At 39.7% G+C, this 18,184-nt stretch overlaps 2 protein-coding genes and 1 pseudogene across 2 annotated transcripts in view; 1 reads left to right on the top strand and 2 right to left on the bottom strand.

The window, feature by feature from the left end:
- Positions 1-2,585: 2,585 nt before the first annotated feature.
- On the bottom strand, positions 2,586-5,018 carry Mettl18 (methyltransferase 18, RPL3 N3-histidine). The gene is made up of 2 exons (XM_055624578.1): positions 4,919-5,018; positions 2,586-4,224 (listed from the first exon to the last, which is right to left on the bottom strand). The coding sequence occupies exon 2, from the start codon at positions 4,032-4,034 to the stop codon at positions 2,928-2,930; it is 1,107 nt and encodes a 368-aa protein (XP_055480553.1). The 5' UTR covers positions 4,035-4,224; positions 4,919-5,018; the 3' UTR covers positions 2,586-2,927.
- Positions 5,019-5,193: 175 nt separating this feature from the next.
- Positions 5,194-18,184, top strand: part of Firrm (FIGNL1 interacting regulator of recombination and mitosis) — a 41,187-nt gene continuing 28,196 nt past the window's right edge. The window contains exons 1-8 of the mRNA XM_055624486.1: positions 5,194-5,304; positions 8,912-8,951; positions 9,866-9,954; positions 10,873-10,977; positions 11,525-11,665; positions 12,248-12,410; positions 15,381-15,465; positions 16,579-16,717. Coding sequence (XP_055480461.1) covers positions 5,194-5,304; positions 8,912-8,951; positions 9,866-9,954; positions 10,873-10,977; positions 11,525-11,665; positions 12,248-12,410; positions 15,381-15,465; positions 16,579-16,717 — 873 coding nt within the window. The remainder of the gene's footprint in view (positions 5,305-8,911; positions 8,952-9,865; positions 9,955-10,872; positions 10,978-11,524; positions 11,666-12,247; positions 12,411-15,380; positions 15,466-16,578; positions 16,718-18,184) is intronic.
- Positions 13,888-14,215, bottom strand: LOC129689335 (mitochondrial pyruvate carrier 1-like; annotated as a pseudogene).

Raw genomic sequence — 18,184 nt, forward strand, 5'->3', positions numbered from 1 at the left:
TATATGAAACATCCTCATTAAAAGGTTCATGGCTGCCAGGCATGGTGGTGTATGCCTGTAATCCCAGCTCTCCGGGAAGCAGAGGCAGGCAGGTCTTTGTGAGTTCAAGGCTGGCCTAGTCTACAAAACAGGTCCAGGACAGCCAAGGCTACCCCCACACACACACACACACAAAGTTTCATGGCTGTGTTGCCATATCTAACCTAGATAGGTACTCTTCCCAAACACACAGAAAATGTATTTGTGTTTTTATTCCAGCTTCAAGTTCAGTGTCTGATAAATAAGTTGACACTTAGTGGCTGGCTTTTTCTTTAAAACATTCATGACTCATTCCACAAAAAATAAGATCCTAAGACAGCCACAAGTTTGACTTAAATCTGCAGAGAACCAGTATATACTTTTACTTTTCAGTCCTGAGGACTGAACCCCAGGCTTCAGTCCTGCAAGTCAAGTGACTTAGGAAAATACAACCGATGCCCTCAGTATAAAAAAATCAGAAGATAAAATATAAAAACGAACAAAAGAACACGATACCCACAAATGATAGCAAACAAATTAAAAGAGACAACACAGTCTAATGATTTTAGATCTGATCTAACTTTCCTCTTTATATGGAACTATTTTAGGAGTCAAGATAACAGTCTAAAGTTTGGGGGTGGGAGGTTATAGAATAAGATCATCTCCCATTTAAGAAAAACAAAGCACAGTTACGAATGTGGTTAAGTCAATGCTTAATAGTCAAGCACAGATGCATTTCCTGTTAAAGGAATTGAAATGGAGGTGCTTGAAACAAGAGCCACCCTTCCTAGAAAAATGTTCCTCTGCATTTTCCAGGGGTTAGAAAATTGTTCTCATTGTGAAAATCTCAGCAAAGCAAACAGGAAATAAAGTTCTGTTTGTGGAAAGCCCAGGAAACAAAAGTCACTGCACAATCTGCCTGCCAATGAAGATTCTCGGGTGATGGGAATATTGTGTGCCAGTGACCTGACCAAATTTCTAGATGTACAGTATTTCCCCCGACAAGTTCTATAGGCTTTCATGCTATGTAAAGTAGATCCAGATTCTAGTTCATACAAATTTCCAGAAGCTGCATCTTCGAATTCTTTTAAAATCTCTTTTGAGCTGATGTATCACAAACCAGGTTATGATCACGGCAGTATGTGTGCTTTTTCCCAAAGAGAAGTCCTCACTCAGGCCAACAAATCCAAGGCTGCTCCAACAGTTTGAGGTCCGGGTATTCTGGCAAAGCTTTGGCTTCACAGTGTCACACTCTCCTTGCTTTTCCTTTTTCAAGTGCTTACTAAGCGTCCGAAACACTTTGGAGGGCACCACAAGGCAAAGACATGCTTGATCCTCTCCAAGCTTATTCTCTGGTGAGTACCAGGTGCTTATCTGCTCCACAGCCCATAGCACCTGTCGTTAGCACGTGTGTTGGTTACTTTGGTAAGTGCTGTGACACTATGCCTGTCAGAAGCATCTTAAGAGGCTTTGCTTTGGTTTGTGATCTAAGAATGAATAATTCATCATTGCAGTGAAAGCATAATGAATTCATACTGTATGTGGATGGGACTCCTTATATCACGGAACACTGGCACTCACCTGGCCAGTGTCGCCCTTTTTATTCAGCCTGGGATGGCAATGCATGGGGTAGTGTCACCCACAATCAAGGTGAGTGCTCCCTACTTGGTTAACGCTCTCTGGAAATGGAGTCTAAATCCATTTGACAATGAAGATTAATCATGATGGCATGGGACATATGAAGCCATAGTGTTCTTGGTGAGCCTAGAGATAATCCCCAGTACTTGGTTCTGAATCACAAACAAAAAGCCATCTAAGACAGAAAGTCTGGCCTTTGGAATGGGCTCGTAGAAGAAGCAAAAAATATTGACAAAACACATGTGCAACAGACAGTTTAGAAACATATTCATGAGATGCACTCTCCTTTAACAACCCTTAACACCACGTTTCTGAGACCTAGGAATGAGGTGAAATGTAGGGATGGGGTGCGATCACAGGATCACAGTGGATTCGTGATGGTGGAAAATGGAGACTGGGGTGCTTAAAGGTCATTTCAATTAGAAATCTCTTGAGACCCTCATCAATTATTTCAAGGGTTCTAGTCTCAAATATACCCCTTTCTTCTACAAACTTCTGAAAAAGATGAACGCCACCACCAACACCAAAATTCTACAACTTAGATTTTTCTCCAAATAATGGACAAAGATTTATAAACTAAAGTTTCAACAAAACTGAGCAGGACTTCCTATCCAAGTGGGAAAGCATGGTGGCTAAACATTGCAGGAAGTCTTAGAGAGAGGGAAGCTGAAGAGGGTTCTCAGCAGTTAAGAGAGCTCGCTGTTCTTGCAGAGGCCCGAGTTCAGTTCCCAGCACCCATGTAGGGCAGTTCACAACTACCTGTAACTCCAGCTCCAGGGCACCTGATGCCTTTTTTTGAACTCCCATTCCATGGGTACTGTACTTGTGTGTGTCTCACACACACACAAAAGAACACACTTAAAAAATAAAAATAAAATCTGAAAAGAATTCTTAAAAAAGACTTTTTATTCATACATAGGAATTGGTCCATGATACCCAACATTAACCTGTTCTTTAAAGAATCCTAGAGCTACTATTGCAAGCCCTGTTTTACAGATGGGAAAATACATTTTTAGTTTTTTTCATATATTTCAATTAATACACACTGATTGTACATTATTAGTGGGCTCTTGTGTGCTATGGGAAAGAACTTTTGTGATTCAAGAATTCCATCAAATTCTCATGGAAACTTGCAGTTTTACACAGAAAACCTAAGGCTGCTACCATACTTGGCTTATTATTTCAATAAGCAAGATCATAGAAACACCGTAATTTCAGAAAAAAAAAAAAAAAAAGTGTTCTGTTTATTTCATTAGGCCATTCGGTGTCTATTAACTGGGGTGCTTAAAGGTCATTTCAATTAGAAATCTCTTGAGACCCTCATCAATTATTTCAAGGGTTCTAGTCTCAAATATACCCCTTTCTTCTACAAATTTCTGAAAAAGATGAACGCCACCACCAACACCAAAATAATGTGCCTTGCTTGCTAGAAGCACCCGGCCATTCCTACTCAACAGTCTGAGAAATGTTTCATGCAAAGTGCTGTAATAATCTGGATTATAAATGGTTTCTGAAGTGAGAATGAGGTCATATTTCACAAACAGTTTTTCACTTAATACAAGCTTACAAAATTCAGACCACTCCCCAGAGAATAACCGGCATTTACGTATTTCTTGGGCTACTTTTGACTTCCTTTGTCTTTTCTCATCTGGCTCATTTACACCATTACTGTCATCCTGTAGAGGGAAGTTAGCAACTACATTAGGTAAGGTAACTTCATCAATCACCAAACTGTTATAATCTTGAAAATGAACTTCTCCAGCTCCTTCTTTCAATGCAGTTATTCCAAGCAATCCGGATCCACAGCCAAGATCCAACACTTTTTGTCCAGCAAATTTCAAGTTGCCCTTTGTGAAATAAGCCAGGAGATCAAAGGTACATTCCCAGATTTTTAAGCCTCCTTCATAAACACCTGGAATCAGATCAGAATGCGAAGAAAAGCTTTCTGAAACTATGTTTTCTCCGGGGAATTTCTCTTTCAACAAGATGGTTTTCACTACTTTTGTGTTAACATGCTGGGGACCAGGCAACCTTTCCATAACTTTATTTTCTAAGACTTGATTAAAATCTTGAGACATAGCATGTTCTTTAGCAGCTCTCAAGGAGGGCTGTTTTTCACAGGCTTCTGGGTCACCTGACCTGTCAGTTGTCCTAAGTGGGCTGTCAGTGTCTTCAGAGGAAGCTGCATTTCCCAGTGAGGAGCAGTCCCACAAGCAATCCGCAGGCACACCCGACAGTTCTGTAGAAGACTTTCTGTCCTGCTTTCCGTTTTGACTTTTTGGGACTGATGACGAATCCAGGGTCAAAGTTCCATCATCAAGGGGTGCTACTTTATTTTCCAGATCTTCTTCTATACTGAAATTGAATTGAAAGGCCATCCTCTTATTCTATCCACACACTTATCGAAAATGATGCTTCAGCTTCTAGATAGAATTTAATGGCATAACTAATCACGCAGCCAATTAGTTCTGTCAAGCTAAGTCTTCTAGCTGCTTATACACCACTGGATGTATTTTGAGAGGCTTTCAAAGATTTTTCAGAAGCCTTTGCTCCTCTTCCAATTCAGCCCTGGAAGGGAAAAGGAAAAAAAAGAAAACGATTTAAAAAAATAGCTGTGTGTGTTCGTGTGATTTAGGAAAATACACCAATGCCTAAGTATTCAAAATCAGAAGATAAAATATAAAAACAAACAAAAGAACAGCTATAGCGCAACCATCTTCACCAGAACAATACAAAGCCCAAGAATTTTAGACAGGACAGCCTAGCTACTTGGTGTCTTTTAACTGTCTTGTGCCCTGGCATGTTTACCCCTAAAATTCCAACACTTCTTCATCTCTGTCTGTTAATCTGCCTCCCAGGACAGTTTAAGGTCTTATTTGGGTAAGCAGGGCATCCATTTTCAGACAGGCACGGGTGTGATCTGGTGTGTGCAAACTCATCCAAAGGGCATATCTACCTGGCGTTCTAAACGTCACGTGATTGGAGGAATGACTAGGGCCTGGGACTCTGGAAGTATAATCCATTGTATAGAGAGTCAATTTCTCACTGTGCAGGACTCTCTATAGCACACGTTTTGCCTCGCACGTTTCTGGAAGGTGAGGTCTTTGCTAACTGGGCAGCCGCTGTGTACGAAGGGAAGCATTCGCGCCAGGAAAATCATCCTACTTTCAAACGCGCCGCGCGGAGGGGCTGAGAGTCATTTCCGGCTGCAGATGCTGGTCACGCGTCGTCTCAAAGTCACCTGGGACCGAGGGTAACGCACCTGAGGACTTCTGGTCTCCGCACTCTAACATCACACGTGGGGGTGAAGGAAGCCCGCCGTGTCCGGAACCCGGGCGGAGGCCGCCTTCGGCTCGCGGTGCACACCATCGAGTGAGTCCTCCACCGGCTAGAGAAGTCTGCGGCGCTGGGGAGGCGGCGCCTCCTCTCTATGGTTTGTTGTGGGCGGAGCGCTCTCAAAGCCTGTCGGGACGGCGTGGCCTCCGCTCTAAATTGTGGCGGGAGTCGAGAGGTTTGTCCGTGTGTGTCGCTGGAAGGATGTCGCGGGGCGATGCGGCGGCGGCGAGCAGGCTCGTGCTGGAGGAGCTCCACAGCTGGCCGGAGGAGACGTGCCGTCGGGAGCTGCCTGCGGTGCTGCCCCAGCTCCTCATATCCTTGGAGGGTGCTGAGGGGCGTGTCGCGAGCCTTCCCGGCTGCCCCACGAAGGCGGGCGGCCTGCGGCTGGGGCGGGCTCCCACCTTTCCTAAGTGTGAGATGTCAGGCCCGAGCTCCACGGCTGGCGCTGGTGCTTAGGTGTCTGGATGAAGTGTGAGAAGTGAGGGATGTAGTTGTAGTTGTTCTGTGATGCATAACTTCAGAGGATGATATGTAAACAAAAAAAGGTTTCCCGTTTTGAACCTCTATTATCCTTTGAGTTAGCGTTGCTTCAGGTGTTGGCTTTAATTGGATTGGGATTGCGTGTTGTCAGGTCCAAACGATAATTAACTTTGATGGTTGTAATTGGAAGTTGACCTCCTTCATGTGAAAATGTGGTTTTAATTTTATGTCTTTGCGCCCTCCTATATAAAACTACACAGAAACACACTCCTCCAAAGTCAAAAGGCTGCTACCTTCTTGGGAGTTCATACCCTGCACAAAAGATGTTTCACAGTCTGTATGAATTAAGTATTTTGTAAAAAAATCACATTGAAGTCATTCCTTAGACCTTAGCAAAATCCAACGTGGTACTAATGACTTTATAATTTTTTTTTTTTTTTTTATAGACCTTGTGTGGATAGGGAATTATTTTGCGTTTTAGGGTCTTGCAGTATAGCCCTGGCTGGCCTGGTACTAGCTACACAAAACAAGCTAGTCTTGAGTTTACAGCAATCCCATGTCTGTCCCGTTGTAGTTTTATGTGAGCCACCTGGAAGGGCTCTCTTCATGGAACTTCCTCCTGGAAGCAGCTATTTTCCTACTCAAAGATGTTAATTTATGTAATGTGTGTTTGGTTTAATGCTAGGCTTAGAGGAAATGAAGATACACTTTTTCCCCCCCTCAGTCTTAACGTCATCCTCACAACATTCAGAGTGCCATTCCTACATTACCTTGCTACCTACTGAAAACTCAGATCATATTTCCAGGTTTTCTTCTGTAAGTAAACCTTGAATATTCTTTTTTAACCAGCAGATTGTTATTTCTCATTCTAAATTACTCCATGAATCTACCTGTCCCCACTGTGATTCAGTCTTTGCAACATAGACTAAATATTTTTCTTGTTTCTACACAGTTCTTCTGTAATCCATTTCTTACAAAGTTTAGACTGAAAGACAGAACTCAATTTTTTTTCCTCCTTCACTGTACCTATGTGGCTTGATTTTAAGGATTCAATCTGAACTTGTCTTCAAGGTTCCTCATAGTTTGAACCTGGTCCATCCTTCTTACCTAACTAGCTACACTCAGTTCACAGATACATCGAGCTGACCTTCAGAATCTTTGTTCTCAGCCTAATTTGTTCTCTAGCCTTTTCAAGATCTCATTCTGGTCTTTCTCAGTTACTTCCGTAAGGAGCCTTTTTCATAGTTCTCAATCTTAGGTAGTTCCCTAACACCTAACTTTAGGGTCTTGATTGCTATGATAAAACACCATGACCAAAATCATCTTGGTGAGAAAGGGTTTATTTTAGCTGGCAGGTCTATAGCACAGGTCATCATCAAAGGAAGTCAGGACAGGAACTCAAGGAGAGCAGAGACTATGGTGGAGGCTTGCTCAGTCTTTGTTATAGCACCCAAGACCACCAGCCCAGTGAATACTGGCCAAAGTGATCTGGGCTCTTCCACCACGTCAATAATCAATGAAGAAAGTGCACTACAAATCAATTGAGCAAAGCTCATACGAACTCACAGACGGAAGCAGCAAACACAGGGCTGCCTGCATGGGTCTTCATCAAGTTCTGTATACATTATAGCTTCCAGCCTAGTATTTTTATGAGACTCCCAAGTTTGTGAACAAGTGGGTCTGATTATTATGCTTTCTCTTTGGCTCTTTTCCTTTCATTGCTTTGCCCTGTTCAACTTTGATGGCTTTTATTTTAAAATTTTGTGTTTTGTTACTCTTGGAAACTTGTTCTTTAATTCTAAAGAGAGGCAGAAAGGGAGTGGATCCTGATGGAAGGGGTGATGGTGAGGAACTATGAGGAGTAGAGGGAAGGAAAACTGTGATTAGGATATATTGTATGAGAAAAAAATCTATTCCCCCTCTGCCCCCAAGACAGGGTTTCTCTGTGTAGCATTGGCTGTTCTGAACTCCTTTTATAGAACAGGCTGGCCTGGAATTCACAGAGATTTGCCTGCCTCTGCCTCTCTGAGTGCTGTCATTAAAGTCATGCCTCACAAAACCTGGCTAAAACAAAACAAAAACTTTTCAATAAGGGGGCGGGGCAGGGTGGGGCGGGGTGGGGCATTACAGACTTGCCTATAGGCAAATCTTATGGAGGCATTTTCTCATTGAGAGTCCCTTCCAAATGACTCTAACTTGTGTCACTTTGACTTAAAACTGGCCATCACACTATTACACTTATGATATTTATGATATTTACAGATTTTGGTTTTTTGAGACAGGGTTTCTCTGTGTAGCCTTGGCTGTCTTGGACTCACACAGAGGCTGGCATGGGAACCACAGAGATCTCCCTACCTCCCCAAGTGCTGGGACTGCAGGGGTGCACCACCAACTCAGTGTTTGTAGTTTTCTGAAGACCATTTGATCCTTAAAACAACTTATTTTCCCCTACCCTACTTATCCTCACTGCATTGTCAAGTACAGAGGCAGGTATTTGGTTTTGTTAACTGTTTTATCCTCACCACTGAGAATAGTAAATGCCACATATGTGTTCAATAAAAATGCCTAGGCATCTCAAATAAGTAGTTTTTTTTTAGCATGCTATTATTTACTTTCATTCTGTATAACAAATGGAAGAAAAGTGGAATAGATCACAAGCTTATCACCTTCCACAATTTGTTTCATAGTTTTCATTTTTATATATTGTCCAGTCTTTACCTGAATATTTGCATGCTCATAACCTAATATTAATTGTGAAGTAGCAAGCTTTCTGAATTTAAACTGGAAATGTTCCAGTTGACATATTCTACCCTCTTGAACTTAAAAAAATTTGGGCTACTTCATTTTGGTTGCAGTTATAAAATATGCAAAATAAAAGTTCAGAAGAGGGATTTTTGTGATAGTTACGGATACCCAGTTTCTTGACATTGGACAAGGGTTCTTAACTGCTTTTACAATAAAATATTTCTAGCAATTCTCAGTGATGTGCAAGCATAGTTTTTACTGTGTTTATTATCAACTCTTGTACTGAATATATAACTTAGTTGTAACAGTTTGCAAGCTCCTGCCACATGCAGAAGATCTCAGCCGGGTAAGGCTGGTAAGGTTGGTATGTAAGTAACATGAAGAGTAAGGCAGATTCGAAGGGGTAGAGGTGCCAAGGAGTGTTTCCTGAGCCGGAGCTCGGGGTTATGGCAGGGCTCTCTTCCGTCAGCCATATTCTTTCACGGCTATACTGAGGTGGGAAGTTCCTTATCTCTAAGTAATTTTGAAATTTCTTCTTTAAAATATTTTCACAAAACCTTTGTTCACCTGATAAATGTTAAGTTTTCAAAGGTAAAAGAAAGCCAGGGATTTGGGTATAATTTCAGTTTCCTAGGGAAATTTATTGGTAAATTTTGAGTACCCCTTTTGAATTTATTCCTTAATTATATTTTACTTTATGTATCAGCATTCTGAAAGTTGGATTGAACACATTCGTAAGTAAAATTATTTTGTGTGTGTGATCTGTATATGTCAGTAGACAAGACTTTGCAGATTTATATCCCTTCAGCTGTAATTTTTTTATTGTAGCTTCAGCAACTTCCAGTTACATAAGAACCCAATCCTTCCAACTGTAGTGTTTTTAAGTTTTAAATTTCCATTTTTGATGAGGTATAAGCACACTAAAAATTTCAATGTTATGCTGTGATGGGACCAAGATAGAATGCCATTTCAGTCTGTTACCACTTTCAGCCTCAACATTGTTAGTGCCATTTAGAAAATACTCTTGAGTTAGGAAAAGCTCCTTCTGTAGACTCCAGATGATGACAAATTTGCCGTTTTGGAAAATTTTTCCTCTCATTTTCATCAGTTTTCATAAGACTTCCTTATAAGAAATCTGAGGTTTTCTGATGTCCATGCATGCTGGGACACACGTGTGCCTGCACTCACACATACAAATGTGTACACAGGCAAATCACTTTTAGAGAAAAGTTATGATGGGAACTGTGATTTCATTCCTTGCATTTCTGTCAGCCAGCTATGAGTCATTGTGTAGTCCTGTTTATTGAACTGTTAAAATTGGACTTTTTAGCATTTTGGAACTTAGGTTTTTAAAAATTTATCTTGGTGGTAGTAGATCCTGTTGAGTAGGTGTGTCCACACTCATTTAACTCATGTAGCTTGTTTTCAGTTGCTGTTTTTGCTCTTGTTTTTCTTCCTGTTTTTTTTTTTTTTTTTTTTTTTTTCAGTTATACTTTTTACAATGAAATGCCAAATAGTTTCTCTGTGGAATATGGGATTGAATCCTGCAAACTTTAGGGTGATATTACTTACATATTCTCATATTTGATTAAGGGCAGCAACTTATTGACTGACATGATATGATATTTTTACATATTTTGCTTTATAGGAATTTTAAAAATCATTGTTGAAATGTTTTTGCCTCATATAAACCACCTGACACTGGAACAGTCTTTCTTTTCCCAAGTTTTCCCAAAGGTACAGTTTTAATGTTAATTTACATATTACAGAGTTGTTAACATGCTCTCAACTTTATGTAATCTAGTCCTAATTTTCTTAATTTTCTTATTTTTCTAATATATCGAACATCATACTTGAGTGCAAATAAATAGTAAAAATAGTTCAGCTTTTGGACTAATTCGAGATATTTGTTGTAGACTAGGGGTATGATACAACTGAGCTTTTTGTATATAAAGCTGTTCTGTAGTATAGCAGCTCATTGTGGAGTTTGGGACAGGATAACTGAGTAGCTACATAAATCTAGATGCATGCTGTGATTATTTGTGAGGTCATTACTTTAAAGTGATTTTTATGTGTAAAAAGTTAAACTAGTGAAAATACAAGTGAGTACAGCCTGGCAAGGTTGCACACACCTTTAATCCCAGCATTTGGAAGGCAGAGGCAGGCAGAGCACTGAGTTCAAGGCCAGCCTGGTCTACATAGAGAGTTCTAGAACAGCCAGGGCTACATAAGAAACCCTGTCTCAAAAAAAGACCAAAACAAACAAAATACATGAGTACGAATTGAAAGATTCAGTGTAAGTTGATAGCCACTACCAAGAAATGCCCCTGTGAATGCCACAGGAGAGTTTAAGGTCGTTGTCTTTTAGTGTGCAGAGTAGTGCTTGAGTTTGTTACCCCCAGTTGGACTTTGAATAAGTTCTTTTTCTATTTACATTACTAAATACATTTGACACCACAGAAATGAAAAGCTCAGCAAGGCTCAAGGCTTTGTTTAAGGACTCTATTGTCGAAATACTTTTTATTTTTACTTTTAAATTTGGAATAGTAACTGACAGTGGCTAGGTGTTACTAAGGAGTAAACAGATCATTCTGTTGTCTTTATTTTTCCAGTGATTTCTCTGATTCCTGTTTATAAGCTGATTTGTTTTCACAGACTATAAAATTGTTTGATGGCATGATAAGTGAATTAATTCGTGAAGCCAGAGAACTCTCAAGCCAAACTTTAGAAATCCAGGTCATCCTACGGAATATTTTACAAGTAAGTGTATTAGAAAAAGAATGGAGCTAGGTGTGGTAACATGCCTAAGGCAGGAGAAGCTTGAGTTCAAGAGAAGACTGGGTTATATCATGAGATCCCCTTTTTTTTGATTTTTTGTTTTGTTTTGTTTTTGCAGCAGGGTGGTAGGTGCCTCATGTCCCCATCTTGTACTTGGAGGTTGAAGCTGAAAGATTACTGTGAGTTGAGTCCAGTCAGGGTTAGAGAGTGAAATCTTGTCTTCAAGAAACAAAACAAACCATTTATTTTTTATGGAATGGCATAATGCAAAATTATTTATGGACTTAAATAATATAGAAAAATTCTGCATTTTTAATATAATTTTATGTTAGATATCTTAGAAGCCATCAAGATGGCACCCTGAACTGGGTTATGATTCTAAGTGATGCTCTGATAGAGTGAAGTTCACCGAAAAGAGAGAGGCACAGAATGTTTTCTCACTGCTGTAGGTCCAGCACTCAGAATGCTGTGTAACTCCTTTGCTTCATATAGACAAGTGTATCTTTAATCAACTTTCCCTTATTTCCAGACGATGGTGCAGCTATTAGGAGGCCTTGCAGGATGTGTTCATCATGTCTGTGCCACACAGGACTCTGTCGTTTTAGAACATATTCATAGTCTTCCCTCATCTATCCTGCATGTAGTTAAAAGTACATTTGAACACTGTAAGGTGAGTAATGGGTCTATGCAGAGTATAGCCTGAAATCAGTAGGTGGAAGGACTTAATAAGTGTGTGTGTGCATAAGAGTTTACATTTTAGTTGATGTGACTGGGATGGGCTTTTCTATGGAGAGAGGAGACACGGTAGTTTCACAAGTGACTAAAAGTGGCTTTTTGAATTGCATTTGCTTTTCCTAAAGAAGAAAAAATGGTAAAGATTTGTGGTTAGCCATAGGAATCTTGAAATTGTTTCATTAGACAGTACAGGGAGTTGCTTAGTTCATGTTAACATTCCTGACGCAGCTTTAAAGCAGAAAAGATGGCTTAGAATTTGTAGGGCACAGGCAGTTTTGTTATCAGTGTTGTGTTGCGTAAAGGACAAATTTCTCATTAACTAGATTTGTGCGTGGTGATAGGGTGCAAAAATGTGTGCTTCATATGCTTGAGCATCTGTCAAAGTGCATTTAATAAGTGTGATTCTGTCAAAACCTTAAATTTGTGATCTCAGTCTGACGGTATGGGTTAAAGCACATTTGAGTTATGATGTGTCTGTGACGTACCTGTTTCTCTCCTTTTTATATGTTGTGACCAGAATAGCGAGTCCGTGTACACTGGACGCCTACACCTAGTGTCAGACCTTCTCAAGGTTCTTTTCAAGGAGGCCTATTCTCTCCAGAAGCAGCTCATGACACTGCTGGACATGGTGTACCTGGGCCCTTCAGTAGATGAGAATAACATTTTGAGGATGGTAGAAGGTGAGCAAAGAGTTTTTGATTAGAATAGGATGCTAAGTGGCTATTGTTCATTAAAACTAATGTTTCTTTTGATGCATGCTCTCTGCTTATGTGTAAAGATCTAACTCTAACTAGGTAAGTTTTCAGTTTTTTAAATTTGTAAAATTTAGTTTTTATGCTTAATATCCAGGTTAAATATATAGTAGGTAATTTCCACACAAAAGTTTTAACAGATAAAGGATGTTTGTAACTTTATATCTTTTAAGCTACTCTATATTCTTTTTTAATTAAATTTTTATTTTTTTTATTAATTACAGTTAATTCATTTTGTATCCCAGCTGTAGACACCTCCTTCATTCCCTCCTAATCCCACCCTCTCTCCCTCATCTCCTCCCTGCCCCGCTCCAAGTCCACTGATAGGGGAGGTCCTCTTCCTCTTCCATCTGACCCTAGTCTATCAGGTCTCATCAGGACTGGCTGCATTGTCTTTCTCTGTGGCCTGGCAAGGCTGCTCCTCCCTCAGGGGGAGGTGATCAAAGAGCCAACCACTGAATTCATGTCAAGCAGCTTTTAGATTTATTCCTTAACCCATGGGGGGGGGGGGGTAGGGATGGAGAAAGGTATAGGGGGAGTTAAAATTCCTTTCTGGAATTTTATGCATGTGTGTGTGGGCTTCTGGATGTGTACATGTACACCCAGACACATTTATTACAAGAAATACCCATTTTACATGTATTACTTTCTGTTTTTTATTTCCCCAGGGGAATTAAGCCCAAGGCCTTGCACATACTATTTTACTCTGCAGACTTGCTAATTTAATTAGCCAGGTGTGTTGGATGCTTAGGCCTGCACAGCACTTGGGAAGCTGAAACAGGAGGGCTTGTAAGTTCAAGGTGAACCTTGAGCCTCATAGTAAAGCCCTATCTCACCGACACAACACAAAACAGATCTAGAATTTTAAAAATAATTCTCTAATATAGGAGAACAAAGATTATATTTTTTTAAGAAAATATTTAAATATTTATTGCCGTTAAGTTACAGATCTGAATTACACACTCTGGAAAACACTAGTACTTTTACCATTGGAAATTATGTATGGACATGTGACCAACTGAGAAAATATACTGTACTCATTAAAGAAAAAGTCAAGAATTTTGAGTACTTAAGTGCTTGTAGTTATAAAATTTTGTTCCCTTAAGATTTTTTTATTACACAAATCCAAATAGATAGTATACACATTGCTACAGATTGCTATAGATAAAAGCATCAGTCAACATTAAGTTGGTTGCATATTTTGAACAACTTGATGAAGACAAATTTTAGCATTGATAAGGCAGCAGAGAGTTGGTTTAGGGATTCTTGGCTACTCTGTAATGTTAGCATGGTTATTAAACACAGCACTTCATGTTTTCCTCTCAGCAGGACTATGCTGCTCAGAGCTGTGGCTTGGCAGCAGTGGCTGAGGCACTGCCCCTTTCACGACCTGGTCCTTGCACTGCTACGCAGACGCCCGCTTACTTGTCTCATGTAGATAAGCCGTCCTCCCTGAAAGAGCCTAGCTGCTTCATTTGTTGCATGGCATGCAAACAGAAGCCAGTTTTGAGGCTGTACCTTGTAGGCAAATCTCATGAATGTCAAAGAATAGCAACAGGGGGCTAAAGTCGACCACCCACCAATATCTCTGCAGATTTCTTCATATTGATAACAGCAATGAGGAGACCCCAGTTGGCAACTGGGCCCCAGAAGTGCATACTCAGAGCTAGTCCTTGAAGTCCTTACTTAGGATATACATAGTCCACAGCTTTGTGCACCAGAGCTCCAGCCATGGCCGTGCTGTTCACGGCCATGAACAGATGACACCAGAGTTGGCCCAGCTGAGGCCCTTGGCACTCTAGCCCAGGCAAGATTATATTGTATAGTGTAAAGAAAATAGGTTCATTGTGATGCATTCAAGTACCTTTTGCTTTGTAAACCTAAAAAACACGTTGGTTTAAAATAATGTTTATTCACAATTTTATGTGCTTGCAGCTTAGGCTGGTATTATGTATAGTAATTTTCTGTGCAACTGGCTCATTCCTGCATTTGCAACTAAGGATTTCACTCACCTCTGGCTGTTTGCAGAGGCAGAACTGGTGAGAAAGTCATGTGCATTTTAAACCAGACTCAGTCACCAGTATGGCTTTAGGGTTTCCAAAAATAGCCAGGGAGGACAAGTCCCAGTACACCAGATCTTTGGTTGCTTTGCTTTGATTATTGTTTCTTTTATCAGGTCAAGTTATAAGTCTATTCCTGGAGGCACTCTGGCTGCAGGAGGGTTAGTTGGGGCCATTTTTATAAATTATCTAGCACAACCAGAATAAAAATCTTAATGAATGTAAGTGGTTGCAGTTCTTCGTAGGTTTTCTTAGCAGTGCCATTTTTTAAAAATTAAAATTGAATATATAGATTATTTCAAGTATAATAGGACATAACTTTATTCCACTGAATATTTTATAATAGGATATAACTCTTATTCCACTAAATTCACTCAGTTTTAATTGTCAGTATTTCGACTTTGCAGTTTATAGCTGAAACCTTAAAAGTATGACATTTCTTTTTAGTAATTACTTGACCCAGTTCTTTTCTTTTTCTTTCTTTCTTTCTCTTTCTTTCTCCCCATCTCCTTACCTCCTCCCTCCCTCCCTCTTTCCCTCTCTCTCTCTCTTTCGGTGTTGTGAGATAGGGTTTCTCTGTGTAGCCTTGGCTGTCTGTGCTCACTTTGTAGACCAGACTGCCCCTGACCTCACAGAACTCTGCCTGCCTCTGCAGAATCCCAAGTGCTGGGATTATAGGCATGTACCACCATGCCTAGCTGACACAGTTATTTTCAAACTAGTACATAATTAACTTAGTCAAGTATTGAGATGTTCTCTTGATCCATTTAAATATAAGAGAATGTTATCTCATATAACATTTAATTATCCTGAGAGTTGTTTTATCCTTTTTTTGTAGTTATTCATGCATTTTTGGATATCTGCTCTGTTATCTCCAGTTTGGACCAAGCATTTCATGCCAATACTTGGAAGTTTGTAATTAAGTAAGTTGGTTAGATTTTCTTTTTCATACTGCATTTTCTGTGTCTTAAATTCTAAATAGTTAATGGTTTTTAGATTACCTTTGAAATATTTTATGTAGTTGTAAAGACTACTCATTGTATAGACTACTCTGCTGCATGGTAATCCAGATATTGTACATGTTGCTTCCAAACCAAACTGAACGCCTCTGTGTAGTTATCTCTTAAAAACAAATATTCCCCCCCCCTAGAGTTGTAGCTACTTAACTGGTAGTTCTGAAATAATGGACCATGAGCCAGCGTATTCCTGAATCATACACCTGCTGTTAGTGTTGTTGGATAATTACCAGTATCAAATATGGCGTGTCTAAGCTCAGAAATTAGTAACTAACTTTGGAGCTGACAGTAATCTCTTTGTTATATATAGTTAGGTTGCTCAACCCTAATTTTATTTATGAAATAATTTGAACCTAACTTAAAGCCTTGTCAGGGATAATAGGGCGAGTGCCTATAGCAGTTGTTAGATGCTGAGGGGTGATACATTTAAAACTGAAATTGGATCATGTCGTTCAACTTTTTAAGCACTCCCACTGTTCAGAGTAACAACTTGAGCCTTTCTGGACACTTCACCAGCCCCTCTGAAGCAGCTTGCTTTCTGCTCTCAGTCCTTCGAACTCATCAAGTTCACTGGTCCTAGGCCTCTGCAAAGGCTGTTCCTCTCTCCTGCTTGTTCTTAGTCCCAAGGTGCAGCATTAACATTCTTATAACATTTTTCCATAGTACATAGGACTTTCTCAGCTTAGCATTTATCACAATTAATTATTATGTTCTTACAGTTATTTAACTTTATGTTAGGCCATATATTTCATATAGGTGGGGCAAAAATTATGTCCATTTGATTTATTTTTTTATCTTCCAAGACCTAGCAGATTGCTTGACAAGTAGGTTCAATTAATATTTTACAAAGACGGAATTTTAGCCGCTAACTTTAAAGTTGACACGTCTTAATTATACCACGTTTAGTTTTAGATTGTGTTTTGAAAATGTTTTATGCGGTGATGTTTTGCGGGCCTGAGTTATTTGATGTGGTTACTTCTCACATCTGCTGACTTTATTCATCTGTTTTTACTCATCTAGGCAGAGCCTCAAACACCAGTTGGTGATAAGGAACCAGTTGAAACACAAAGAGATAATTTCTAGCTTGTGTGGAGACATTATTTTTTCCTTTCATTCTTGTTTGCAGTTAGCTGAACAGATGGCACAGCCGGCTGTACAGGTAAAATGTAGTGGGACGACACTGCAAAGGGAGTCGTTACCTAGACAGTTAGTTATTGAAGCTTATTTGAACATGTAGAGTACAGTTTAGGGTTTTAATTATTTTCCTTGAAAAATTTTGCAGAATTATTTACACCTCATAATTACTTTTTGCCCAGAACACTGTATTGTAGCAACTCCTCTCATTTCCTATGGCATGTGCCTGCCTGTTATCTCTACAGTCTTAGTAGCTGGTCAGAGTGTTCTCCTCAGAAACTGTTGTTCTTTCCTGTCCTGTGCAGTTGCTGTTTCTGTGTTACATTTATTTAAGGTCTCCTGATTTATACGGTTTCAACCTCCTGTCACCAGTGCACCACAACTTTTAACAGTATGTGTGTGTGTGTGTGTGTGTGTGTGTGTGTGTGTGTGTGTGTGTCTTTATTCTTCTAAAATTGACAGGTAGATTTCTGTTGATTTCAAGAAGTTACAGTGTCAAATTACCATCTTTATGAAATAAGACTGTTCTAAACAGGTAGGATAGGGTTGTTGGAATTTACAGCTCATCTTCCTATAAAGTATTATGCGCAGGATGTAGTGGCCCACCCCTGTAACCCCAACACTTGGGGAGGCAGAGACAGGTGAATCACTGAGTTCAAAGCCAGCCTGGCCTACAAATTGAGTTCAGGACAGTCAAGGCTACACAGAGAAACCCTGTCTTGAAAAAAAACAAAACAAAAGTATGTACAGTGACTTTTAGACTAACTCAAAATTTATTTAAATATCCCTGAGTTACAGGATTAATGAATCCAGGAACTAATATGTAACTTTATGGGAAGACAAGTTGAATATTTCTTCCTCAAATGGCAGTAATACAACTCCTCTTCTTGAGAACTGCAACTGACAGAAAATTTCTTTTTGTATGTGTTGTTCCCCATTCCAGCCTTGAGGGTAAAGGGTAGAAGTTTAATTGAAGTTCCCAGACTGATGCAGCTATTGCTAGAACAGGGATAATCTGAAAGGACAGATCTCAGAGAAATGTACAACTTTGATAAGGAGTTCTGAAACACACAAAAGTGAAGGATAGTTGTAGGAAGAGGTTCACTTTTTTTGTTTATCTTTTTTTTTTCTTCCTCCTTTTAGATGCCTTCATTCCTTCTTTTTGTTTTCTCACTTCCTGGTTTCCTTTCTATTTCTCAGGACCTTGCAGATAGGAGAGCTCACTTGTTGAGGATCCTGCATTAATGTCACAGAACTTGTTCCCTTCTTCACTTAGCATATAGACCAGTGGTGTTTCTCAACCTGTGGGTCAAATGACCCTTTCACAGGGGTTGCCTAAGACCATTGGAAAACATAGATATTTACATTATGATTTATAACAGTAGCAAAGTTACAGTTATGAAGTAATAACAAAAATTATTTTCTGGTTGGTGGTCACCAAAACATGAACTGTATTAAGGGTCACAACATTAGGAAGGTTGAGAACCACTGA

Source organism: Psammomys obesus, unplaced genomic scaffold, assembly GCF_907164565.1.
Source record: "Psammomys obesus unplaced genomic scaffold, mPsaObe1.curated_primary_1811, whole genome shotgun sequence".
NCBI classification, from domain to species: Eukaryota; Metazoa; Chordata; class Mammalia; order Rodentia; family Muridae; genus Psammomys; species Psammomys obesus.

Coding starts and splice junctions, on each gene's coding strand:
- Mettl18 (XM_055624578.1), bottom strand. CDS start 4,034: ATGGCCTTTCAATTCAATTTCAGTATAGAAGAAGATCTGGAAAATAAA.